Consider the following 27701-nt stretch of genomic DNA (forward strand, 5'->3'; position numbering starts at 1 on the left):
AAACGACGGGAGAATTTTGTTCTACTCTTAAGATAGGTTTGTTGATTTCTGCAATTGTCGAAAGGATCGAGTCAAAGAGAGCTTTTCGATGGACTAAGAACTGAAAATGATTTGTGGCAATTGCTTCACTAACGACATTTCTTGTAAGCATAAACTTGTATCTGGAGAGAAGCTACTATACTTATATGCAAGCATCATTGTCTGTTGACATCGCCCACACTCTCTGGTTTGCTCTTTGATGCGACTGCGAGGGATCAAAATATCGATTATTGATCGCATATGCCGCACAGACATGAGGTAAAGGAATAGCTAATATGATGAGTGGAATGCTTATAGCTCTTTTTAATGATGGCGAACACATTCTGTTCGTGACCAGGCTTTTTTAGGTGAGGCCGTCGAGGAGAAACCACGCTCCTGCAAAAGCCTTCCGTCTCATCTGTCCTGTCTCCATTATCAGGATTGGTTGGGTAAGGTCGTTCGTTTTTTTTTTCTTCTGCCATTAAAGGTAAATATCATTCACCTAAAAAAAAGATTAGGATTGCGCGAAAGAGCAATCAGCCTCAATCTGTTTCTCCTCACATAATACATTCCAAAAGCTTCTTTATCAAAGGCTTTAATGTTTCATGCTGATTGAATATGAGCTGCTGGTCCAGGTCATTCATAATTCCTCCCCATTTTGGCTGGATACATTTGCATAAAAGGCGCTCATAGCGGTTTTCCAAGTGGATATCGATAAAAAGGAAAGGAGCTCTGTTGAAACTACATCATTGGTCGGGTTATATAAATATATATAGAGGAATATTTCATGGTAACCGGGCACAAGGGCCAAGAATATCATTGCAGTAACCTCCTCCCTTTATCATGAGCATCTATGCCCGGTTCTAATCTTTTCTTAATGGTGCATTGCTCTTGTATAGTTGAACTGCAATCAGTAAAGAGGCGGAAATGGAGATTCGAATCACATTAATTTATTATTATCTAGTATTTTGAAGCAACAGTTTCTTGAGTTCCTGAATATGCGTATCTTGCTTCGCCTGCTGCTCCTGCAGCTGCTTCTGCAATTGTTCCACGCGGGCATCCACATTAGTTATATATTTTCCCGTTTCCTTATTGATTTCAGCATCCAATTTTGCTTGATAAGCTTTCATCTGCTGCGTAGTCGCCGTGAAATAGATTTCCCTTGGGAAGCAATCGTACGTCTCACGGTAACCAGGAATATGATATGACATATTTTCAGCCGCCTCAATATATCGCAGACGTGATTCAATCCATGTCAATCTCCATCCATCATCACCCTTTGTGAATGCCACATTGATAAGTGCTAAATAAGAGGCACAACTACCAATATTAATATATATATATATATATATATATTTTTTTTAAAAAAAAAAAAAAAAAAAAAAAAAAAAAAAGTAAAGAGTAATTGCGCCACATAATACGTACCAATAAGTACATTCAGCATCAAGATAACTGTAAAGAAAAAGAATATCATCATCATGATATGGAAAGCCCAGTCTTGAGAAGAAAACTTTGGATCAACAGGGTCATAACGACCGCCCTACATTATCAAACAAATAATGTGGTCATTTCGTGAGATAGTGGATTCTAATATGTGAATATATATAATTAAATGAAATAACTTACCATCATGAAGTACGTTGCTGATAGTGCCCCGAAGAAATGCAAAGGTAAATATCCTTCATCTTCTATTCGCTCACATCCGCTTGTCGGACAGGCATGAAGCAGATGTAATATCCCAATTGTGAATGCAATGACCCCTGTTGCAAAGATCACGAAAAAGACTTGGATCTCCTTAGTAGCATGCTGGATAATTGTCACATATTTGCACACCATCTCGTTGACTCTGAGCTCAAAGAGCTATTTAGAAAAATAGAAGTAATAAGATAAGAAAAAGAAAAGAATATTTAAGGAACCTGTGTTCACCCGTCAAAAGTACGAAGAGTAAGACCGTCATCATACAGCTGCTTAAAAAAAAAAGAAAAGAAGGCAAGAAAGAGACGAGAAGCTTAATACATACCATGTGCAGAAACACAACCAGGACGCTGAAGCTCACGAGCCTGGTATTTCCAAATTGATCGCTATTGAAGATGACAATCAATTGATGGATACCGGCAGCCATAGGTATTAAAAACGCGAACATGTCAAGCAGGTTATACAGTGACCTAGATACCAAGAGTATTGAATGAAAGCGATGTTAGAACCTAAATAGTCCTCAGTAGTAAACGTTTTGAACATTGAAATCGATGACTAATTGGCAGAAATACCCATTCTCGTCTTACTCTTTGTATTTTTCCCAATTCTGATATGCTTGCAAGGCTTCAAGCCATATGAAAATGGCAGACATGACGATAATAGCACTAAATAACCCAATAAAGGGAGTACGGTCCTCGCCGGTATAATACACTTGCATGAAAGCAACCACAAGGACCAGAATATAATAAATGCATTGAAATGCGAATCTGCCAAGCCAATAAGAGAACCCAATCGTATTCCTGTTTACATGTCGCGACATGGACAAAGTACTTCGTCAATAAGCATTAAGGACAATAGTAACAACGTAAGGAGAAAAAAAAAAGAAAGCAAAAAAAGAGGTCATTGTTGATTGCCTTACCATTTATATGCGACCAAGGCAGCAATGGCTGGGTTATCAAAAAAATCCAGATTAAAGTTGTAGCATTGGACGTACAACTGGTTCCTGGGATTCAACTTGAAAAGAAACATGTAGAACATTGACTTCCACCATGTCGTCTTAGATACTATTGCAGTTGATTTGATCCGCTCTTCAAGAGACAGTATTTTCTTATCCAAGCCGCCATGGTCAGTTCTCTCCTCGACATTATTTTTGTCTTCGGGATAGAACCACAATGCATCAAAAGAAGCCATGAACAATGGATGTGTAAACAGGTCATTTTTGGGATCCCGTTGCTTGGCCACTACATGTAGTTGCATAATCGGATCCGGCATTTTAGGCAGTGGCAATGATAGTGGCTCCCAGAATTTGAATCGAAACCTTGGTGGGTAGGCAAGTTTGTGGTTATCGATAATATAAGGCCGCTCCTTAACTGGAATGTATGCTATTTGCTCAATACAATCAAACGCTTGCTCTGGAAACATGGTCATAACTTGCTTCAGCGACCCAAATATGGGGGTCAAAAACGAGAGATTACAAGAATTGCTGGCATGACTGATGCAGTAATCCATAATCACTTTAGCAACACCAATGACCGCAGGCTGTTTCTCTGCAATCTGAAAAACCTTTTTAAGGGGATCATTGAGTTTATGAGCAGCGATGGCCTTCGAGTCCGGGATCCAAGTGATCTTTGTTGGAGGCAATAAAGCCTTCATGATCTGCTCCAAAAAATTTCGATTTGCATATGTCCAGGCTTCACATAATGTGAAAATGCAGGAGACCGGATTCTGCGAAGATGGCCGAACAAGGGTCTCCAGATATTGGATAACAGCCGCCTGACACACTAAGTTACCACCGACATACATGTCTATGGCGCCGCAGATGCCTTGAGATATCCGATTCCTTTCTAGGGTACCGGAATTGTCCACAGGAGGGTAAACGAGCTTCATGACTTTATAACCATCATAATTTTTTGATGTTTTCAATGAATGCTTGGACTCTTCACCCTTTCTCTTAGGAAAAAGCTTTAAAGCAAACTGCATCCCATCTTCGGTAGCCGTGGCACTAGTGATTCTGTAGATAGGAAGGTCGGTAGAGTGCTTCCGACAATCCTCTGCCTGCAATGCCCACACAAGCTCTAATTTTGCAAGCTCCGATGAATTCGACTCGCCCTCTGCAAGCAACTTCCACATTTGCATATATCGGCCTGTCACCAGCACAATTCGCGAGGCTTTTGGCAGAAATATGCAGGAGTGGTCTATATGTGAAGGTCCTAGCAGTATTTTCAAACTCATTCCTTTTTTCTTAGTAATGACTGAATCTGAAGGCGAGGATGAGAAGGATACAGGAGGATGGTGTTGTCGTTCTGGTGCCAGGTTGATACGAGTAATGTTGACGGTAGTCAGCGCATCACTAGTCCCTTCAGTGTAGGGGGTCAAAATGAATTCGACATCAGAAGTCAATATGAATCTAAGCCTGTGTTTGCGGATAATTTGATTGAACGCTACCCTTTCCAAATCTTTCTCTCTAAATTTGCTATCAGGTAAGGGGATAGTACCAATATCCAGCTTAGTGATGTTCATTATAGGTCCCTATTAACATGCAGAAAAGATGTAAAGAAGTGGTGAGGAAGGACTGCTGTAAGTTATATAATGGCACATACACCCATCAACATCCTATTCGGTCATAGAAGTTGGTTAACTCATTCTCACCTCTCGATAGCCATAAACCTGACCCTTCAGTGGACTTGGAAAGTTAAGGCTGCTATCCTTATGGATTGGGAAAGTACGGATGACCTCCATGTCGCGTATTCTTATGAACTTGCACTCAATAAATTGATGTTTTAGATCATCAGAGGGGTCTTGGTCAAATATCCTAAAGATATGATGATCCATCATCACCTCAAACCGCCTATCCCCTAGGCCCTCGGTATAGTCGCCTAGCTTCATACCCGAGAATGTTTCATAGATACTGATACATCCCATGGTAGAGATTGCCGCCAGTGATCCATCTCCAGATAGACTGACAAGTGGTCCAGTGTTATCGTAGGCGACTGAGATATATGAGGTCTGCTTCATGCTTGCGATATTCCAGAAAGATATTACACCTCTATTACCAGTCCATGCGAAGCAATTGCCGCGTAGGCTCGTGATTAATTCTGATGCAGCCTCAAAGTTTGGTTCCGCTGCCATAGCCAAAGTTTTGATTTGTGACCATTTCTTATCGGGATTGTGGATGAATATTGAAGACCCGCTGCAAGTGATGTGATATTCATTTGTCTTTCCTTGGTTATCGCTAGATGAATATGAATGGAACTTTCCATAGCCTCGAAATTGGCGGACAATGCAAGGATTTCCTAACTGCTGTTTTCTAGATGAGGCCTTCTTGGATGCGCTGGAAAGAAAATAAAAGACGGTATTGTATGGCTTTGTGCTATCTACATTTTCAACCGTGTCTTCTATTCCAACTGAGGATTCTGATATCGGTTCAGCAGAGTGAATTGTGACATAGTTTCCTGAATCCGATGCTGACATGGAGATATTACTCGAGAGAAGGTCACTGACTTTGATTAAAGTTTTATCCCCTCGTGCAATGGGAGCGATATGTGTCTTTGTTGTGCTGCCTTGAGGTTCTTCGGACAATTTAGAGTCAAGGGACCAGAGCTCAATAATACCTTGACCATCTTCAGTGAAACACAGTGTTGCGGCATGCGACCCACAGGGATTCAGCGCATATGAGTGTATCGTCTTGGTTCTATCCCGAGTGTTGTCGACATGACTCACATCAATGATATGATGAGGCCTGAGTTCACCGTACAAAACAAGATCTGCAGGGTATCATTAAAAGGTGTATTACTCTAAATGTAACATTCAAATGATTACCTCAAAGTAGTTTTCTTACCTGCTGTGAGCCCTACATCCAATTCAACGTAATGCAACCTTAGACTCGACGGATCATGTTTCTTCACGTTGATTGAAAGCTCAATATATCCACTAGCAACTATCTCAATCTGCCGATGCAACTTTAGTCTCATAATGGTTTCCTCCTCTAAGGCCGCATGTTAACAAAACCAAGAGAGTTAAAGTTAATATTATAAAAATGAAATGAGCTATACGACCCCACTCATTTACAAACATAAACACTGATCAATGTTACGTACGGATTGAGCCGATCTCATCGATTTTTGCGATGGTGGTATACTCTTTTGCCTAGTTAAACCATAAGGAGGAAATATATTGAATTGGTTGGAAACATGGCCACACATAAGAAAGAGAGGAAAAGGCTTGAGAATTACTTACAGCATTCAGGCTACATCGGTTGCTGTCAAGTTGCTTCGCTTCGATTCTCAGTGTATCAGATCTATGAGTAAACCTAGAGCTGAGGGTCACGCCAAGTATCATAGAGTACCAACCATGCACAAGCCCCCCTTGTGTCTCAAGTAAGCACTAGTAATAGATAAAGAGAAGGACAAAATAAGTATTGAAATGATCTCATTTGTATATGTTGCTGTTGTAATATCGTTCCTGACATTACCTTCCAATCCTTGTTGGGCGTGATAAATACGGGCGGCTGTTCAATGGTTCCAGCCATGCCTATGATCTCTAACTCTGACTGTTTAAAATACCATCGTACTCCTGGTATTTCGTTCATGTTCGGATAGAATATATTAGAGAGTTATCGCTACAAGCAAATGCACACACGAAACTTTGTACAAGTCGGCTATATTTGAGATCTCTGCACCTTTCTCTAGTTCTGCTGCCAGTGCGGGCGATGATGATAGCTCGGAGGAGTGAGAGCCTATATATGGCTCGCTGGTAGGTGCATTTGATGTCTCATTGTCTTCGATGGGTATAATGACATCCGCATTTCCTGACGCCGTGTATCTGGGTAAGAGGTGCAGTGGTGAAGCATTCGAAAGAGCCTGTGTAGTCGGCTCATTCCTCAGACCGTCATCCATGATGGTTGGGCAAACAGGATATGGATGCAGACGATGATAAAAAAAAGCAATGGGTTCAGGTAGAGAATAGAGAGGAGAAAGAGAGAGAAAGAGGATCAACATTGAAGAGCATAAAAGAAAAAGGAAGAGCTTATAATACTTTCCGTTCTTTGCTTGCATAATCAAATGTTACGGGAATCTCTTTCACCGCGGGATGCTGAGGTTCCCGTTAGAGTAATAACAACAGATAGATGCAAACTCAAGTCTAGAAAATAGCTCCGTTGTGAATTACACAAAACGATTTGGATGTTTGTTTTCCTCGCGTGAACTTTAATCAGCCCTAATATTTTTGCCAATAAACAAGTCCTTGAACAAAAAAGCTGTCCGTTGATGCAGGATGACGAGGAAAGCAAAATGCACAGAGTCACTTTGGAGTAGAGATCTTTTTGACAGGGACTGGATAGCTTTCGAATATACTGTACACAAAATTCAACCCTACCGGCCGCAAACTTCTAGGACCATTATACATGTACAGGGTGATAGAACGGTACACATGGAATTACCCCTATTATCTTACGAAATCTTCGCTTTTTTTTTTTTTTTTTTTTTTCTTTTCAAAAAAAGTCGTCCGTGCATTTTCAGAGCCTGCGTATTAGTTTTTGCTCCAAGACACATTATGCTGCAGAAAGGCCATTTTGTATGACCAACCCATAGTCCATGTAGCATCTTTTTATAAAAAAACGGCAATATCTGCTCAATGTTATTGATGATGTCTCTTTCTCATTGTTCTTCCTCAAGTCACGCTTGCCTGTTTCGCAAGTTTATAGAACAACGATGCATCGCATCTCCTAAATGGACCCTTGGGTGGTCCATATCCTTGATCCACTATGGGAAAAGAAAATTGGTAAGTATTAAAGAAACGTACGGTCAAGATTAATGTCGAGGAGTTCGCAGCTGTGCCAGGACAGTCGCCTGAAAGTCTTGTCTGATTTTGGCGTGTACTGTGTGAAAAGTAAGAGATTGAAGTTAGTGCTGCGGATCGTGTGTGGCGAAGACCCATTTTCTGTACCAAAGGGTCATACTCTTTGCAAAAAAATGTTGTACTAGAGGTTGAGAAAAAGGTTACACAGGAAAGGGTCGGTGGTACGGAAAATGGGCTTAAGACTTCCTTTACTCTAAATCACTCCTCTCTCACATTTGATCTCTACTTTTTCTTTGGATATCGGTTACAAACTTAAGGTACGCCTTAATATCCACAAACGTACACGTCAACATTGGACGTCTTTAGAAAGACTTACGAAAAGGATGGCATCCGACGGTTCTACAAGGGCATGGCCCCGACTTTGACAAAAGTAAAGCCAATATCCATGATATTTGATCATTCAAATTAGACATCAAAGCTTTTTGACATGATGCTCACAGCAGTTTATTTCTTCTTCTTCTTTCACTTCTTTGATGTTGTGTACAGGCTACCCCTGTTGTTAGTATCATGCTGTTTATGAATACAGTAAACGCGAACTTTGACCTCTAAATATATGTATACATCTTTGGACAAGGAGAACATTTATATTACAAACAATTAAAAAACTTTCAGCATTCTCAAGGAAAAGAATACAATCATAATCGACCTCTAGACTTTTTATCCTTCGCCATGGATGGGACACAAAAATACATCCTCCACTAGCCATTCCCTTATTTTTATTACCTTTTAGTTTTTTTGCAGACATATGTGAATTTAACCTTCCATGGGCTTCATCAGTGCAAATCGATTTAGAAATGTCTAGCAGATCTCAAGTCTCTATTCAAAACAATAACGGATTGCATTTATGAGGTTGAAATTGTTAAAGAAAAAATACTCACAATATCGGACATAGGAAGTATACTTTATCGTGTGACTAGAGCGGACATGAGCTTTGCTCGGAAAGGTTTGTCCATGAATACTGCATAGCATAGTAATGATGTTAAATCCTCATGCTGTCTTTAACAAGAGATGTAAAAGGTCAGTCATTTATTTAATTCACATTCCTAAGGCCTTATTTCGACCCAACAACACTGAGCACCTCGAATAGTACCAAGACTGCTTGGTTATTCATCAGGACTCCTCTCACGTAATAAGGTTGAATTTCGTCTTGGTCTTGACTACCTCTAACAGCTTGAGAGCCCCTTCATCCTCAAACAAGTTGCCATCCAAGCACAAAGTGGTCAAAGTCGTGTTAACTTTGAGTGCTTCTGATAGTGCAAGAACCCCTTCATCCCCAATTGAGTTGCCTTCCAAGCCCAAAGTAGTTAAAGTCACATTAGCCTTGAGTGCCACTGACAGTGCAAGAGCTCCTTCATCCCCGATTGAGTTGCCATCCAAGTGCAATGCGCTTAATGTGTTATTGCTCTTGAGCATCTCTGACATTTCCTGGGCTCCTTCATCCCGAATTAAGTTATTTCCCAACTTCAGAGTGGTCAACTTTGTGTTGACCTTGAGCGCCTTTGACAGTGCAAGCGCTCCGTTATCCCCAATCGAGTTGCCATCCAACTGCAAAGAAATTAAAGTCATATTGTTCTCGAGTGATTCTGACAACGTAACAGCTCCTTCATCCCCAATTAAATTACCTGTCAAGCTCATAGTGGTTAAAGTCTCGTTATCCTTGAGGGCCTCTAGCAGTTCATGGGCTCCTTCACCCCTAATTGGACTGTCCCTCAGGTCCAAAGTAGTCAAAGCCGTATTGATCTTGAGTGACTTTGCAAGTGCTTGAAGTTCACTAGGTCCAATCTCTCGCGAGTTCATCTCAATGGTTAACTTATGAAGGTACGGCAAGCCTTTGAGCTGCAGGTTGGAAGGCTTGTTGAGATCCGGAAATAGAACAATATGAATCGCCTTCATGTTGCTATGCTCTATGGTGCGAGTAAGTATTGCATATAGTGTGGATGTTGGAAGTAGCTTCCTGCTGCTGCTTTCTTGAAACTGTCCAAGTTCAAGCCGAAGAATCGACACATTTGACTTCTTTAGCGCACTCTCAAATGCTTCAAGATCAGTCTTGGCCCAATCCCAACTGAATGTGATATCCAGTTCATAAATACGGCTTGCCTTGGCCAAAGCGCCGAAGAATTCTTTAGCTCTTTTTTTTGATTTCAATGTGATGGTCGCTTTACCAGCCTGCGAGTCATATTTGCCGCCATTCATCTCCACTGCTTTTTCGAACGCTTTCTGTATTTTTTTGTCATACGTCGGATGAAAATGATCGCAACAAACCCATTTGTAATGTTTGCCACCGTTTGTTTCGGTCGTGATCCTATACAGATCACCATTTCGTTTGTCTTCTTCGTGGATTCGGAGGAATGTACTCAGCTGTTGAAGATCTGCTCCTCTGAGTCCCTCATAGTCATCAATTGTGTTGATGTCGTCCAAGGCCGGATATTTCTTAGAGAGTGCCTCCATATAGTCGATTGAATGATCAATTGTAGCATTGACCGGAGTAAGCGAAGACGTTCCCAACTTGAGCCGCTGTAGAAGGATGAATATGTACATTCCATACTTGCGAAAGAATTCCGTGACATTTTGGACTTCATATCCTTCGTGTTTGGCAATATGAATTTGGTTCTGACCGCTCCCGCTTGCCTTTTCAGCGCGCTCCTCACCCTCACACAGGAAATGAAGACGGATCTTGTTCTTCAAGACATCCTTTTGGTCCCACTTGATGCGGTCGGCAGGCAAAATTATAAATAATTGAGGGATTGGACAGTCATGTAGCTCAAAGTCCTGACTAAGGATAGCTTTAGCACTCTTCTGAAGGTTGGCAAGACCTGGACTTTGCACATTGGCCTTTAATTGCAGTTTAAGCATCTCGTCGTCCCTCTCTTTGATCTTCACTTGCAGTCTAATTAGCTCCCATTGCAGTTTAGGTATCTCTTGGTCGCTCTCTTTGCCTTCCTTCAACAACTCTTTAAATTGCGCTTCTGTAATGATGTCCAGGACCTTGTTAGGATAGAAAGCAATACGTAGAGGCTCGATTCTAATTAAAAGCGTTAAATTGGGTTCTCTTGTTCTCCGAAAACAGCTGAATAAGCGTTATGATCAATAAAGTACCTGTTGCCATTATAGTCAACAAGAAATGGGACGGGAAACCCATCCAACTTGAACCACAACACATCCGGAAACACATCTTGAACATCTTGCAAATCCACATAGTATGGTGAACTGCTGTTATTGCTTGCGGAAATAGAGGTAGTCCTAACACAAACTTTTTCAATGATGTCAACCATTCGGAATTCTTGAAATTGAAGGTCTGCCATTTTGATGTCAATTCTATGGATGATGACAAGATGAAAAGGTTTGCTCATTTCTTTTTGACTTTTTTTTTTTTTTTTTTTTTTTTTTTTTTGATAGTTGGATGAGATTAGACCCTTGCACGACTCTTCAGATGTCTTTTCTCTGACTCCTACAGCTCGGTAGGCTTTATAAGCTTGTAACGTATATTCGGTGAAGTGGTCCTGGTCGAATCATTGGCATTGACCGCACTTTTATCCAAGGGTACTGTTCGTTTTCATCCTTTGGTTAAATATGCAGTAGCCTCTGTTGAGAATAAAATAGAACATCTGGAGTTATTGACGACTTGGAAACTGGGTTTCGACACTTTTTATCTTCTATCTCTGTGCTTGTCCTCTTGATCACCAACCTCATCGACAATACATACCACAGATCACCATCCATCTGTACAGATTACTTCTGTTTCTTTCTGTGCCTTAGTAGAGAAGTAGCAATCACTGTGGGATCGTATTCATATTTACTGACAACGCAAAAATGCGTCTGCTCTCTCCAGGGATAGTTTGCGTCTGGGTAGATGCTGCCAGATGGTTAGTGCATTACTTTATGCAAAGGTATCACGTTTGTCAACATTGCCACGTTCTCTTTTTTCTTCTGCCATATAATAACTGGCGTATTTCTTGTCTCATCCACCTGTTCTTACGACTATTTTACAGTCATTAATAACAACGAATCGTTCATTAACCTCTAATAGTGAAGAGTGCTGTAGTTTAAACATATTTATTTCCATGTTATTCTTTTGTGACACCGAACGTTAGTCTATAAGCAGCGGTAGAACAACTTCTATGGTATATATATGGAGGGACATTTCTCAGTTCTTTTGAATCTTCCTCTGTTCCCCATTCCTTCGATTTGCCCGTCCTAAAAAAATAGGCATACAGAATGGCGGGTAACAAAGAGGGGAATAACAAAAAGAGATCTTTCTAGAAATAAAACTATAAAAAAAAAAAAAAAAAAGAAAAAAAGAGCCACTTGTAAGGAATGCTAGAAAAGAAAGGGCAAAAGTAAAGTTTGGGGGGTGTAGGGGAAAGGAATTGTCTTGTACTTCACCGCATTCTTTCCCACGCGTCTTTATTCCGCGGTTACCCACCCGAGAGAACAAAATATCAATAACATAGAAGGAACACCATGAACAAAAACATAATTAAACCTCGTAGTTTGGACAAAAGACAATCCATGAATAAAATTGAAACGCTTTTTTTCTTTCAAGGATGATTATGATTTTTTTATTTTTTATTTTCCTATGCTACATTCTCGAAGAGATACTTTCTATTTTTTTTCTTATTTTTTTTTCTGAATATATTTACAAGAGTCGAGTTGAAGAGAGGGATCGTGAAGAGAAAAAGTGTGGAATAGTATAATATATATATACATCTTTGGGTGCGCCTGCACTAAAAGTTTTTTTTTTTTTTTTTTTTTTTGTGGTTGCTTTTTCCCTGCAGGTCCAGATTGGCGCGTGCACGGAACTAGTTCAACACTTGTAACTAATTCACATACATTAACGATTAGCGCGTATTTATAGGAAGAACCCTTTCTTGGAAGGAACTGCATATTGTGGGGCAACAACGGTCGTTGTGGACTTGCGACGCAATTGGAGATCATATGCTGGTGTGACTGCAGGTTGATCCAAAGTGAACAATGGTGGTGAGATACGACCGTGACCGGAAGTCTTGTTGTAGATATAGTTGCCCATAGGGGACGTTGGAGGCGAAGGATACATGTTATTAGATGCTGTTGTTGCAGGGGTCGAGTTGATGCCGATCAAGGAAGGAGAAGACAAAGGAGAATATGAAGGGGAGGTGGAAGAAGTCATTGATTTCTTTTGACTTCCACGGGAGAAAGAAGGCATCTCTGTAGGATAACCACCAATGGAGCTGGATGCAAGGGCATCAGCATTCTTGCAACGTTCAGAGCAGTAAAGACTTGACTATTTAGGACAAAGAAAAAATAAAAAATAGAATAATAATAAATATCAACGTCTTTATTTTTTTATAGTGTTGTAGAGAAAAACTACTTTATTTATTTTGAAGCAGAGAAAGCCTTACCTCCCATGCAAGTGGGATATGCTGTTCGCAAACAGGGCACCAGTTCAAATCCATTGTTGATAGGTTTTTTTTTTATTTCAAGAGAGCTGTAGATCTGTGGATAGGAAAGAAAGCGGTGGTGACCTTTTTATATGTAAAGGATTAAAGGTGCCAGAAATGAATAAGGCTTTGGATGAATAGAAAGCAATAGAAAACAATAGAAAAGAGGCAGGGATCAGCTGATGGAGGTGGAGATCGCTCGAAGTCTCGAGAGTGAAAGGCAGAGAAGGGATAGGAGGGAATGGGGTTGATTGTAGTGGTATTGAAGAATCATATATGAATCTGCTTTATTGGAGAAAGATGGATATGAGATGGATAGGAAAGGGTGGGGAAGAGGAGCTATTTATATGAAGGAGAGGAGAGGAAGGTTGCGCAGACTGAGAGAGTAAGAGAGTAAGGATGAGAAATGAGGCAAGCTGTGATAGAAAATGATGACACCACCGTGTCAACATGTTGAGTCGTATATAATATGAGTACATTCAGGAAATGCAGTCATCTGGATAGATAGAAATCTATTCAACTGAATAACATGTATATAGATTAGTAAACAAAGAGCACAGTCGAATGAATATGTATACAATCAATTGAAAAATGACGAATCAGCATGGAAAATGTATGCATGTATTTTATTTCAGTTTATTCCGCGGACTGGTTAGTCGTGAACTGGACTCAGCTCCTTTGTCGCCATTTTCCATTTTCAGTTGACAACATGTTTGATCTTCGCTTCACTGATTCGCACAGGTTTTGACGAACCAAAGCAGGCAAAAGGGGGGTGGAACAGGAAAAAGTGATGACTCTTCTCGTCAACCTATTTTTACAGCCCGCCCAAAGTCTTCGCACGCAACAGGCCATCAAAATTCAGCCATCGTGGGGTAATCAAGCCCTGTCAGTGCAACCGTGTGTTAGCGTATCTAACCAAAACTATCCATTATCTCTTTTTCTCCATTTCGCTCCGTGCGCGCGTGTTGCAGCTGCGCTACAGTTGTGGTGTCATTTTCCACAACGTGAACCTCATTGCTCATGTCTATTGCTTAGATAGTCCATGGCCCATTAGTGCTTTTTTTTTTTTTTTCCTTTCTTTTCTTTCCTTTTCTTTTTTAATGCAGACACACAGCCTCTCTTTTCGCTCTGATACTTCTTTAGATTGAGTAAAAAAGGCGAGACATGATCGGCAGGCGGATGAAGTTCACAATCCTTATTATCGAATCATAAACACCCCGTTCATCAGGGCTTATGCAAAAGGAACTAGCTGCAAGGCCTGCATCTCCCTCTTTTTCCTTTTCTTTCTTTATCTTTCTACTTCCTTTTACAACGAATAGCTACTACTGACGACATGTACTCTGTATAAACGAATGCAAGAATAACCTTATTCGCTCTTTCTATTCAATTCAGCTCCACACACATATACCAAACGTATCCAAGAGGGTTTTTCATCCAGTGTGTTTCTGTTCTACAATCTATGACCGAACAATGTTTTTCATGTTATGAATCTCAATTAATACTGATTTCCGTATGACATGTATTCAGAAATGGTGACAATAATGATAATAATGACTATATGGCTGCCATGAACATAGTGCATGGTTCCCCAGCATCTTGCATAAACATTTTATAATTCACTGAGTAATAACTGAAACAGGGTCCTGAAGGTGTTGGCGCATACTGGCACTTTTTCAAACATTTATAAATTTTCAATAACAGCACTCTATAAACCAAACATTAGACTCCGGTCGCTTCCCAAAAAAGGTCTGATTATGTCTTCCGATCCGATTTTTCTTTTTTTTTTTTTTTTTTTTTTTTTTTGCAATAAATGTACGCGGCCTGTATATAAGCGCGTCTTTTACCTCTTATATGACAACAAATCACCACATGAGAGAGGCAAATAGGATGGTGATATAGTAGTAAGTTATGGCAAATAACCATGGCTCTTAGTAATAGTTAATTGTCAAGTGTCAATTGTTGACATAATAAACATGGACATGTATATATAAATATTATATATAAATACATGAACATGTTCCACAATAAAAAATCAAAAGAGTTTTCTTTCTATTCATTTCTCTTCCATGTTCATGGTTCCGACATATATTTTTATTGTTTGCGCAGCGTAATTATGTCGTCATCTGCTGCAATGATTTATTCATCATAGAATCGGATGGACATTTTGTTGTTTTCAGGGACAGGGTACAGCGTATACAGGGACCGATGACGACAATGACAACTTTGTTCATCGCGTGGAGGAAAAGAATCGAAATGGGTATAGTATAGACTAGCATGCTCTTCTAGGGACAATCAATCAAAGACGTCAGATCAACTGAGTCCCCATTTTACTTTTTTAAAGTTTTAAGGGATGCTGATGGTGACATATTGGTGCCTTTTTTCTTCTTTGTCACAGTTTGTTTTGATTATTTGCGTAAAAGCCATAGGATTCAAGATGGATGTGTCGGTAGGAGCCAAGCTCATGTCTATCAAAATACAATATAGATATTGTGTAATGCACGTCTTAAGTATCGATACCGCTGTCCCTGATCAAAGGAAAAGAAGGAAAAAAGGCACTTGATCTTACTTTTGATGATGCTCCCACATCCACAAAGGTCCTTTCAAGTATTCATTTATATGTGATAAATGGTAGATTGCATTGATCTATTGTTTTTAGTCCATCCAATCCATCAAAAAAAAAAAAAAAAAAAAAAAAGTATTTATATGGTTATATGGACAGTTACACCGACTAATCACTTGATTACAGTTAAAGTGTTCCTGAATATTTATTAATTTATCAGTGCAAAAAAAAAAAAAAAAAAAAAAAAAAGCTTATTGGCTCAATTGAAAGATACAGCGACTCTTTTCTCCACAGACATGAGATGAATGGTGACAAAACAACTGTTATGAAAGATACAAATACTGCAGCCACAACAATTAAGTACTTTTTTTTTTTTTAAAGGAATATAATGCACGGTAGTGAGTAACGACACATTTACTCACTAATTAGCAAACGTGTTTCCTGAAGACCCAATCCCATTCAATTCTAAGTAAAAAATACTGCTTACAAGACAGGAAGCAGGGAGCAGCAGAGCCAATCCATATTCTTTGTCAAGTACAAAAACGGATCCCCTAATGGCAACACATTTGATGTCTTTTTGGTTAATGCCGTATAGATGTAACTGTTCATTGTTATATTCGGCACAAATGTTCTATATTATACCATCCACCATAAACAATAATAAAAGACCAAAGAGCGCCTATTCTTGCTATTTAGTATATGTAACATATTCGCTCAAATCGATGTAAGGGCACTCGCATGATCTTGAAAAAGAGATCACGGTCTTTATGCCTGTGGGATAACAACCATATCATCACGGTCAACACCAACACCAATCCACTCAACAGGAACACCGCAGATCTCCTCAATGCGACGAATGTACTTTTGAGCGTTCGCGGGGAGATCCTCAAATTGACGGCACTTGGAAATATCAGTTTTCCAGCCTGGAAAAGTCTCATAGATAACCTCGACATTCTCAAGGAGACTAAGATTGGCAGGGAATCCCTCCAAGAGCTTGCCGTCTACCTTGTAGGCAACACCAATCTTGATTTCATCCAATTGATCCAGGACATCCAGCTTGGAGATGCTCAATGAGGTGTAACCGTTGATAATAGTTGAGTAGTTCACAACGACCATATCCAACCATCCGCAGCGACGCTTACGACCAGTGGTGACACCAACCTCAAAGCCAACAGACTGAAGGTACTCTCCAATCTCATTCAACTGTTCAGTAGGGAATGGTCCTCCACCAACACGGGTTGTGTAGGCTTTGACAACTCCAATGGTCTTGCTGATCGTCTGAGGAGGGATTCCGAGACCAGTGCAGACACCTCCAATCGTGGTGTTGGATGAAGTGACATAAGGATAAGTACCCCAGTCCAGATCAAGCATGAGAGCATTGGCTCCTTCAACAAGGACTTTCTTCTTATCCTTGATGGCCTTGTTCAAGTAGTAGACACTGTCAATGACATAGGGCTTGAGTTTCTCAGCATAGGCCTTTTTTCATTAATTGGGGAAATGGCATGGTTAGATAAACAGATTTTGTGGGCTACACCATCATTCTACTACTTATTACAGCTTTTAAAAAAGTCTACAGCGCTTTTTTTTTTTTTTTTTTTTTTTTTTTTTTCTCGATCTACTTGCCTTGTATCTCGCCAATTCGGCCTCCACATCATACTCAAACTGGCCATAGCGCTTATGCTTGTTGGCAACAAGGGTACGGAATTTTTGCTCAAACTCCTCGAAATTGTACAAATGATGTATACGGAGACCAGAGCGCGAAGCTTTGGATGAATAGGTTGGGCCAATTCCCTTGCGGGTAGTTCCGATGCTGAATTTCCAAAGCCAGGAAAACAAAAAATTAAGAATGGTTAAAAAAAAAAACATCAAGGTGAATCATTCATTTTTTAGTGGATGCAAGATTGACACTAAATCCATGAAAGTTGTATATAGTATGGTCTGCATATACTGAAGTAAAAAAAAAAAGAAAAAAAAAAAAAAAAAAAGATGACTCACCTTCCACGTCCCAATTCAAGTTCCTTGAGTCCATCAATGATCTGATGAATGTCGAAGACAAGGTGAGCTCTGTCAGAAACAAAGATACGTCCAGTGCAGTCCAAGCCTATAGACGGCGAGAGGGATGAAGGTAAACAAAAGATCGACCTGATTTGTTAGTCATAGATTTGAGACTCCAGGAAAGGCAAAGCGATAAAATAAAATAAAGCGGAGAATAGATCGTTGCATTGTAATGTCAGAACTTTGACTTTGCCACAATAGTGTAGCAATAGCAATGGCAATAGCAATCTTACCCTTCTTCTCAAGGTTAGAAAGCTCCTCAAAGAACGAGGGAATATGGACGACAACACCGGCGCCGACAATGTTGGTGCAATTCTTGTTGATCAAGCCTATTTTTACAAAGATTGCCAATGTCAGAATGTCAGAATATCTTGATGTTTCGGATCGACATATCCATTGTTTATCCAGGGGAGCAATGATCAAATATACTCCATACCAGAAGGGAGCATGTGAAAGTCATACTTGGTCTTGCCAACGACAATGGTATGTCCAGCATTGTTGCCACCCTAAGAAAAAAAAGAAGACCATACCAATTGCTATAGGTCAGTTACTGCAAGCGTTCTAATTACTGTAAGTCAGAACTCATGATCACAACAGATCCAGGTTACAAAGACCATGAATGAATATGTTCCTATCTTCCTGTCACTCTTAATTCAGACCATGAGGGAGAGGAGAAGTGGGAAAGAGAGAGCCTCACCTGGCAACGAGCACAGACATCAGCTTCTTGGGAGAGGATGTCAGAAAGTTTGCCCTTTCCTTCGTCACCCCACTGAGCACCAAGCACGACAGTTACACCCTTGTTAGACATGCCAGCCAACTTTGCTGAAGACATGATTAAAAGAAGCTTGGATAGAAAGGAGAAAAGAGGAAAAGGAAAACGATGAGAAAGAGAGAAGGAAAGAAAAAGGGAGTATGAATGTGAATATGGATGAGAATGAGAGTCTGTGAGAGTGGAATAAGATCAATCTAAATGGTTGAAATGAACAAAGGCAAGTTGTTACCAAACGGAATCAGTTGATCAGGCCATAGCCTGCTTTTATACCCAAAAAAAAAAAAAATTTTATCTATTCTCAATTGCAGAGTCTTTTTGCTGACTCAACAGAAAAAATGAATGTCAGTCACCGTCACCATTAGCATTGATTGTCCTGGCACCCGCCTTTGTTGTCTATCATGTACAGATATAGACATTTTATTATTGTTTCATGTAGACCAATTCCAAGAAGCCTATGAGATTTGTATCCCCTGCAGTGAAGGTCAATGCATCGACGCCTTGCAAAGGTGAATACAACGGACATAGCCCCTTGTTGGTATGCCTTTGAAGTCATGTGACTGTGACATTACTTCAAAAAAAAAAAAAGCATTGCAGCCAACACCTAACATTCTTACTCCATTCCACTAACAAGAAAGGAGAACAGCAGCTGCTTCTGCAAGAAAAAAACAAAACGTGTTCTTGTTCGTGTTCGTGTGAGAAAAAGAGAGAAAAGGCATTCCTCATGGCGAGAAGATCAGTCCCTACTATGAAGGATGACATTGTCGTTGACAGGTCGCCACTTGTGGAGCAATATTTACCAAAAATACAGAAGCAAGCTTCAACTTCAAAAACATCGGTCTCATCTTCGTCTTCTGCAAAAGTATCACCAGCTGAGAGTAATGAGCCCAAGTTGACGAAGAAACAAATCCTACTAAAGAAAAATATTGAGCTGCATAAAAGATACGAAAGCATGGTCTTGGACTGGACATTGACTCTGACAGATCCAGTGAGCGAGGCAACTCTTGGAGAGGCGGTAAGTGTTGATATTTCAGATAGAACAAGTCAATGGTATATGAATCCAGTGTTCCAGCATGCCAGTTAGCCAGGGATCTAACCCTTTACATGGATTTTGCTTGGTTGATCCATTGTAGGCAAACAGGATCAAGCAATCGCATTACCAGGATATCATTGAGGAGCGTAACATCAATAAGCTGTGCGGATATCCACTCTGCTCTGAGCCACCACGCGTATGTACATCTATGCCAACATGCGTTTCTCTCTTTTTTTTTTTTTTTTTTTTTTTTTTTTTGCTTTGCTACATCCTTAAATTATTTCATTTTGTAAACGTGTACAGGATGTGAAAGGAAAATTCCGGATCTCATTGAATGAACGCAAAGTCTTTGATATCAGCATACTCAAGCAATTCTGTTCTTCAAGATGTCTATCGGCATCGCGCTGGTTCGAGTCTCAGCTGACAGAGGAGCCTCTATATCTCTTGGATGTTGATTCTGAACACCTGAAAGTCGCTAGAGTATCAATTGTCCCGCTTGGCATGGAGCTTGCGTACGTTTCATGTCCTATTCATCTTTTTGTTAACAGGATAAGAGAACTAATCCACGCCACGAGACAGGTCGTGTTACTTACTTTCTGTTTTTATTCTCTCTCTTCTTATCCTCTCCCTCTTATTCTAATGTGCTTGCAGTGAGTTTCAAGCATTGAGGGCTCAGGGTGCAACAGCAGGCGAGACGAAGCCAACACCAGCTTTTACTATACCAGAACATACACTTGATGATTTACCACCTATGTCACCACAACCTTCATCGCCAACACCAGCGCCAGCAGGATCTTCGCTTGGAAATGAATATGTCCAATCCCTTCTAGCCTCTGTTCCAGAAACACCATCATATATCAAGATCATTGAGCGTGATACCACAGGAGAAATCCCCAGCAATCCATTGGATACGAGCAATATGGATCAGGAAATGGAGGAAGTCTTTGGAGACAATAGTGTTGAACAGCAAAATCATGAGGCTGTCGATGGATATCGTGTTCCTGTGCACCGTAGCGCAAGTTCAAAACCGAACAAAGGATCTAATAACATTCACACGATTGAAAACAAAATGTCACGGATCACGCTTGCAGAAGGTGATTCAGCAATATCAAATGACACACCTATGCAGCGGTCAGCAAGTTCTACATCTATGGATACTCATGCATGACCATGTGGTTTCCCATCGTACATACATTTACACACATAAGATTCTCTTTATGATTTTCCTTGCGGATATCGATAGAAAAAGAATTTGGGAATCTTTATTGAAACTATACCATCGGTTGTGCAATGTATTAAAGAAGCAGTTACTGGAAATTCTGGTTGTAAACACGCTTTACTTTTGAGTCTATTATAAGTCTTGACAGGTAAAGATGTTATGAAAAGTATTATCAGGATAAGCTGGTGCATTTAATCAAGGAAAAAAAAAAAGTTGATAGCGTATTCATCTCCAGACAATGGTTTTAATACAATTGCAATAAAAAAGGATACTTCATATATGTAGCACTAGGAAGGTGATTTTCAAGCTTTCTTCCATCATGAGCATTTACATCCTTTGTCTATTTTTTTTTTTTTTTTTTTTTTTTTTTCGCTGGGATTTGATGTGCTTGCTACCTTGGTATAGCTGAGTTGCGATTAATGAAAACATGAAAAATGAAAGTTCCAGTGACAGACGGTGAGGCTCAAATCACAGTAATAGACGTTAATTTAATGCCAAAAATGGGGAGAGTGAAAAGGGGTATATATTATCGTTGCTGTCTAGTACTCTGAAGTAACAGTTCCTTGAGCTCCTGTAGCTGCTCCTGCAATTGCTCTACGCGCGCATCCACATTAGTAACACGTTTTCCCATTTCCTTGTCAGCGCTAGCATCCAACTTTTCTTGGTAGGCTTTCATCTGCCGCGCAGTCGCTGTGAAATAGATTTCTCGTGGGAAACAGTCGTACGTCTTCCGGTAATCTGGGATATGATATGACATATTTTCGGCCGCCTCAATGTATCGCAGACGCGATTCAAACCATATCAGGCGCCATCTGCCATCGCCCTTTATGAATGCCACATTGATAAGCGCTACAGTGAGAATATATACATATATATATAAATATACACACAAATATAAATAAATATAAGAGTTGAATTAATGATGAGTATCAGAGAGTAGAAATAAATAATGATAATAATGATAATAGTGATAATAATGATAGTAAAAAATGCACTAAATAACACGTACCAATAAGCACATTCAGCATTAGGATGACAGTGAAGAAAAAGAACAACATCATCATAATATGGAAAGCCCAGTCTTCAGAAGTAAATTTTGAGTCAACAGGATCATATCGACCACCCTACATTATGGAAAAAAGAAATTAGACAGGCAAATGTATAATGCGGTCATTCGCGAGATAGGCTATTCTAATGTGTGTATCCAAAGCAGGAAATATAATAATAATAATAATAATAATAATAAAAGGCCTACCAGCATGAAATACGTTGCGGATAGTGCACCGAAGAATTGGATAGGGAAGAACCCTTCATCTTCTGCTCGCTCACATCCACCTGTTGGACAGGCATGAAGAAGATGTAACATCCCAACTGTGAACGCAATGAGCCCTGCTGCAAAGATCACGAAGAAGACTTGGATCTCCTCAGTAGCTTGCTGAATAATCGCCACATATATGCATACCATCTGGTTGATCCTGAGCTCAAAGAGCTATTTAAAATGAAGAAAATGAAAATTTTGAGGATTTTGTGTTCACCCATTGGGAGTATGAAGAGTAAGATCATCATCATACAGTTCCTTAAAGAGGCAAGAAAGCAAAGCATGAGCTTATTACCATATGCAAGAATACAGCCAGGACGGAGAAACTGACAAGCCTGGTATTTCCAGCCTGGTCGTCATTGAAAATGATAACCAATTGATGGATACCAGCGGCCATTGGTATTAAAAACGCCAGGATATCAATCGAATTATATATTGATCTAGATGCCAAGAATATCGAGCAAGAAATAATGTTAGGATCCAAATAGCTTTCAATAAAAACCACTCAGGGAAGCAAATTCAGTAATTAATTGATCGAGGATCCTTTCTCATCCTACTTTTTGTATCCCTTCCAATCTTGATATGCTTGCAAAGTCTCAAGCCATATAAAGATGACTGACATAACTATTATCATAATGAACAATCCGATAAGTGGAGCGTGGTCCTCGCCGGAATAATATACTTGCATGAAAGCAACCACAAGGACCAGAATATAATAAATACATTGGAATGCAAATCTGCTAAGCCAATAAGGGAACCCAATCGTATTCCTATTTTCATTGTCACGACAGAAGCAAAGTATTTAGTCAATAAACATTAAAGGCTATGGCGCAACAGCGTATAAAAGGGAAGCAAAGGGAAAAAGAGTAGGAATCATCGTTGATGAACTCACCATTTGTACGTGACCAAAGCAGTTATGGCTGGGTTATCAAAAAAATCCAGAGTAAAGTTGTGAGGTTTGACGTATATTCGGTTTTTGAGCTGCAACTTGAGAAGAAACATTTGGTACATTGACTTCCACCGTGTCGTCCATGGTATTATATGCGTTGGTTTGAGCCGTCCTTCAGGGAGGGATGCTCCCCTATTAAAGTCATCATGGCCGGTTTCTTTATCCTCGGCGTTGATTGTATCATCGTGGCAGAGCCACAGTGCGTCAAAAGAAGCCATGAACACTGAATCTGTAAACAGGTCATTTTTGGGATCCCGTGGCTTAGCTACCACATGTAGCTGCATAATTGGATCTGGTATTTCGGACAGAGCTAATGATGGTGACTGCCAGAACTTGAGTCGAAACATTGGCGGGTAGGCGATTTTGTGATTATCGATAATATAGGACCGTTCCGTAGCTGGAATATATGCTATTCGTTCAATACAGTCAAGCGCCTGCTCTGGGAAGGTGTCCATCACTTGTTTCATTGACCCAAATATGGGGGTCAAGAATGAGAGATTGCGAGAACTGTTGGCATGACTGACACAGTAGTCCATAATTACTTTAGCAACACTGATGACCGCAGGCTGCGCCTCTGCAATTTGGAAAAGCTTTTTAAGGGGATCACAGAGTTTATGAGCAGCGATAGCCTTAGAGTCCGGAATCCAAGTGATCTTTGTTGGAGGCAACAAAGCCTTCATGATCTGCTCCAAAAAATTCCGATTTTCATACGTCCAGACTTCACATAATGTAGAAATGCAAGAGACTGGATTCTGAGAAGATGGTCGAACAAGGGCCTTTAGATATTGAATAACAGCCTCCTGACATGCTGCGTCGCCATCGGCATACATGTCTATGAGATTGCGGGTGCCATGAGATATTCGAATCTCTTCTGAGGTACCAAGATTGTCCAAAGAAGAATGGGGGTAGGTGAGCTTTTTAACTTTAAAACCCCTTGATTTTTTCGATGATTCCTTGAGTTCCTTGTACCATTTTTTAGACAAAAGGGTTAAAGCAAACTGCGTCCCATCTTTGCTAGCCATGGCACTAGAGATCCTGTAGATTCGAGGATCGGTCATTCGATGTTCTAGATCAGCCTCTTCTTGAAGTGCCCACACAAGCTCTAGCCTCGCAACCTCTGGTGAGTCCGACCCACCCTCTTCGATCAATCGCCACACTTGCATATAATGACCTGTCATCAACACAAGCCGCGAGGTTGCTGGCAAAAACATGCATGAATGAACTATATGTGATGGCCCTAGCGGTATTTTAAGACTTGCCTGTTTTTTCGAGGCGGTTGAATCTGAAAGTGAAGGCGAAAACAGTGCAGGGAAATGATGCTGTTCTGAGGGCAGGTCGACACGAGTAATGGTAACAACCGTCAGCACACCACCACTGAGCACATCATTTTTGGTGGTCAAAATGAATCCGACGCCAGAAGTTGACGTTAACTTCAGCCTGAACTCGCGACTAAGTTCATGGTGCTCTGTACTTTCTAAATCTTCTTCACTGAAGATAATACTAGGTGCAAAAATGGCATCAATACCTATCTTGATGACGTCCATAACAGGACCCTATTGACGCGAACAAAAGTTGCAAAAAAAGGAAGAGAAAGGATCAGTTTAAATGATATAATGGTGTGTTTACTTCGATCAATCTCTTTCTCACTAATAGGAGTTGGCTCATTCATCCTCACCTCTCGATAGACAAAGATCTGATCTTTCAAAGGGTTTGGGAAACTAAGGCTGTAATCCTTGCGTATTGAGAAAGAGCGGATGGACTTCATGTCACATGCCCTTATGATCTTGCACTCAATAAATCGATGCTTTGGATCATCAGGGGGATCCTGGTCAAATATCATAAAGTTCTCATGATCCATTACCACCCCAAACTGCTTATCATCTCCTAACCCTTCAGTGTAGTCACCAAGCTTCATACCCGAGGCCGTTTCATAGATGCTGATGCATCTTTTAACAGAGATTGCTGCCAGGGACCCATCACCAGACAAACCGACAAATGACCCAGCAACGCCACTAGTGACTTTAATATATGAGAGCTGCTTCATTCTTACGATATCCCAGAAGGATACCACGTTTCTGCTACCAGTCCACGCAAAGCGATTGCCACGTAAGTTTGTAATGAATATTGATGCAGCCTCCAAATTTTGTTCCGCTGTCATGTCCAAAGTATTGATTAGCGACCATTTATCATATATATTGGTGCTGTAGATTGAGATCGAGTATCCGTCGCAGGTGATGTAGTATTCACTCGTGTTTCCTTGGTCGTCACTGAGGGAGCATAAGTGGAACTTTCCATAGCCGCGAAACCCTCGAAGGCCATCGCAAGCTTCATCTAAGTGCAATTCTCTAGGAGATAAAATGTCCTTGGATACAGTGGAAGGAAAGTAGCTTAGAATACGGCATAGTATTGTGTTCTCTGGATCCTTGGGTGTGCTTGAAGTCTCATCTAACGCAGAGAGCTTTGCTACCGGCTCTATAGAGTGAATGACGATGTATTTTCCTGAGGCTGCAACGGACATGGAGATACTAATTAAATCAGGGCGACTGACTTTGATTGAAGTTATGTGCCCTTGTGCAATTAGGGTGGAGTGCCTCTTTGTTGTACCATCTTGGAGTTCTTCAGGTAACTCGGTGTCAAGGGACCAGAGTTCGATGATACCTTGACCATCTTCAGTAAAGCACAGTGTTGCAGCATGCGTCCCGTTGGCGTTCAGTGCATAAGAGTGTATTTTCTTAGTCCTGTCCCAAGTACCATTATCGCCATAGCTCACATTGATGATATGATGAGGCTTGAACCCATCATACAGGACAAGATCTGCAGAGCATTGCCAAAGTTTTTTTTTTTTTTTTTTTTTTTTTTTTTTTTTAAATGACTGTAAGTGTCTCCTTCAATAGGCTGCATATATAACATGGAAATTGTTGCCCCATAGTTTTTTTACCTGACGATACTGTGTGCCCTACATCCAATTCAACGTAATGTAAATCTAGGCCCAAGTTCGATAGGTCACTTTTCATCACGTTGATTGAGAGTTGAATGTATGTGGCAATACTAATCTCAATCTGCCGATGCAACCTTAGTCTCGTAAATACCCCTCTTCCTAAAACCGCATGTTGACCAGGCCAAAGAGAGCCAAGATTAATACTATAAAGAATGAAGTGCGTTAAATATTCCGACTCGTCTATAGATGTTAATGCTGATCAATGTTACATACGAATAGAATGGATCTCATCGATTCTTGCGATAGTAGTGCAGTTCTTTGTCTAGTTGCAGCATAAGAAAGTTATATGCATCAGAATCGGCCGGAAACTTGATCAAAAACATATCACAGGCAGAAGAGTAGCAGAAACAGTGAAGGAGATTTGCAAATATTTACAGAATACAGAGCTCTTCGATTGGAGTTAAGCTGCTTCATTTCGATTTTCAGCATATCTGAATCGTGAATAAATTCAGAGTTGAGTGTCACACCGAGGATTATAGAGTACCAACCACGTTTAATTTGCCCTATCTCAAATAAACACTGCAGTGACAGATGTCAAGAATAAAATGAGCTTCAAATACATCTCATTTGTACATACTGTTACTGTAACATCATTACTAACATACCTCCCAACTCTGATTGAACGGAACAACTATGGGTGTTTGGCTGATAGCTCCAATCTTGCCTATGATTCCTGAGTCTGATGACTGCTCAAAATACCATCGTATACCTGGTATTTCAGTCACATTGGGATAGAATATATTAGAACATCATCGCTACAAATATACGCAACATGACTCTGGGATATCCGCAGGGCTTTGTACAAGTCGCCCAGGCTTGAACCTTCTGCACCTTGATTCGATTCTGATAACACTGCAGGTGATGATGTCTCAGAAGAGTGAGAGACAGGTTGTGAAGTAGTAGCGGATGCAATTGGAGCCTGGGATGTCAAAGGTATATTATTATCTTCAATAGATACAATGGTATGTCTTGAATTATGTCTGGATAAAGGATTCGGTGGTGAAGCCGCATTTAAATTTGATGGCATTGGCGATGAAGCATTGGAGGGAGGCGGTCTAGCTAGATCTGCAGACCTGTTTTCCAGATCGTCGTCCATGATGATATATTGACAAGTTGAACAAATAGGATATGGATGCAGCAGACAACGTTGAAGAAAGATAATGAACTCAGGTAGAGATTAGAGGGAGAGAAGAAAGGATAAAATGTGACAAGATACATGCTTCGCCAAATATTATACATATTTCAATTATATAAAACTCTCATTCATTTTTAATTTTTTGCAGGGAGCTCCTCGCTACTAAATTAAGCACGCTTCCAGTATCTTGGGTAAAAAGGCTACTAGGTGAGGATGGACCATCAATGCCAGAATGGGTATAGCCTTCTACTCATTCTATTCCTTGGAGGAAGAAGAGCAAGATGAGAACGAGAATGATGTACATGTTCAAAGATGATGGAGTCGGAGTCTTGTACAAACACAAATTTTGAAAATTTTCACTAAACTTTATTTTGTGCGAACATCGCTCCGCCCCTTTCCTTTAGGCCAATTAAATCAATCTGTCTGTTGATTCTCGCAATGCATCTTAGTGACAGAGTTAAGGAAAACATCTCGGATAACACAACTTTGTCATTCTAGGAGATTAATAGTGTAGTAATGATATTTTTCATTGCATTGAAAGATATGTATGACATTGTTCATCTCCCATGGATACCTTAATTTTCATGCTATTGCCGAAATACCAAGTTTTTTTTTGCTAAGGACACAGACTAAGCTGTATGTGAATGAAAGCAAGACTTCGTTTTGCAAGTCCTTTTTT

At 40.2% G+C, this 27701-nt stretch overlaps 6 protein-coding genes across 6 annotated transcripts; 1 reads left to right on the forward strand and 5 right to left on the reverse strand.

Annotated features, from left to right (window-relative positions):
• Window positions 1-974: 974 nt before the first annotated feature.
• On the reverse strand, window positions 975-6667 carry BCR41DRAFT_388308 (hypothetical protein; the record flags this gene model as incomplete). Its single annotated transcript, XM_022027990.1, has 12 exons — window positions 6392-6667; window positions 6185-6285; window positions 5950-6096; window positions 5811-5859; window positions 5552-5698; window positions 4363-5477; window positions 2633-4242; window positions 2301-2513; window positions 2039-2183; window positions 1645-1878; window positions 1444-1558; window positions 975-1321 (listed from the first exon to the last, which is right to left on the reverse strand). Exons 1-12 carry the CDS (start codon window positions 6606-6608, stop codon window positions 975-977), a joined length of 4440 nt encoding a protein of 1479 aa, XP_021878790.1. The 5' UTR covers window positions 6609-6667.
• A 2023-nt stretch (window positions 6668-8690) lies between these two features.
• Window positions 8691-9879, reverse strand: BCR41DRAFT_358552 (hypothetical protein; the record flags this gene model as incomplete). The annotated part of the gene is made up of 1 exon (XM_022025060.1): window positions 8691-9879. The coding sequence occupies exon 1, from the start codon at window positions 9760-9762 to the stop codon at window positions 8692-8694; it is 1071 nt and encodes a 356-aa protein (XP_021878791.1). The 5' UTR covers window positions 9763-9879.
• A 2437-nt stretch (window positions 9880-12316) lies between these two features.
• On the reverse strand, window positions 12317-13390 carry BCR41DRAFT_358555 (hypothetical protein). The gene is made up of 2 exons (XM_022025061.1): window positions 12948-13390; window positions 12317-12829 (listed from the first exon to the last, which is right to left on the reverse strand). Exons 1-2 carry the CDS (start codon window positions 12999-13001, stop codon window positions 12419-12421), a joined length of 465 nt encoding a protein of 154 aa, XP_021878792.1. The 5' UTR covers window positions 13002-13390; the 3' UTR covers window positions 12317-12418.
• Window positions 13391-16120: 2730 nt separating this feature from the next.
• Window positions 16121-18636, reverse strand: BCR41DRAFT_358557 (adenylsuccinate synthetase). Its single transcript, XM_022025062.1, has 6 exons — window positions 18299-18636; window positions 18038-18107; window positions 17835-17930; window positions 17542-17647; window positions 17170-17356; window positions 16121-17022 (listed from the first exon to the last, which is right to left on the reverse strand). The coding sequence occupies exons 1-6, from the start codon at window positions 18431-18433 to the stop codon at window positions 16312-16314; spliced, it is 1305 nt and encodes a 434-aa protein (XP_021878793.1). The 5' UTR covers window positions 18434-18636; the 3' UTR covers window positions 16121-16311.
• A 350-nt stretch (window positions 18637-18986) lies between these two features.
• On the forward strand, window positions 18987-20843 carry BCR41DRAFT_424146 (Rtr1/RPAP2 family-domain-containing protein). The gene is made up of 4 exons (XM_022030380.1): window positions 18987-19385; window positions 19504-19599; window positions 19707-19915; window positions 20055-20843. Exons 1-4 carry the CDS (start codon window positions 19095-19097, stop codon window positions 20569-20571), a joined length of 1113 nt encoding a protein of 370 aa, XP_021878794.1. The 5' UTR covers window positions 18987-19094; the 3' UTR covers window positions 20572-20843.
• Window positions 20844-21116: 273 nt separating this feature from the next.
• BCR41DRAFT_358560 (hypothetical protein) lies at window positions 21117-27327 on the reverse strand. Its single transcript, XM_022025063.1, has 12 exons — window positions 26719-27327; window positions 26493-26596; window positions 26263-26406; window positions 26101-26149; window positions 25828-25986; window positions 24565-25703; window positions 22833-24442; window positions 22498-22710; window positions 22236-22380; window positions 21878-22111; window positions 21632-21746; window positions 21117-21471 (listed from the first exon to the last, which is right to left on the reverse strand). The coding sequence occupies exons 1-12, from the start codon at window positions 26981-26983 to the stop codon at window positions 21149-21151; spliced, it is 4500 nt and encodes a 1499-aa protein (XP_021878795.1). The 5' UTR covers window positions 26984-27327; the 3' UTR covers window positions 21117-21148.
• Window positions 27328-27701: the final 374 nt, after the last annotated feature.

This window comes from Lobosporangium transversale, assembly GCF_002105155.1.
Source record: "Lobosporangium transversale strain NRRL 3116 chromosome Unknown BCR41scaffold_34, whole genome shotgun sequence".
In the NCBI taxonomy this organism is placed as follows: domain Eukaryota; kingdom Fungi; phylum Mortierellomycota; class Mortierellomycetes; order Mortierellales; family Mortierellaceae; genus Lobosporangium; species Lobosporangium transversale.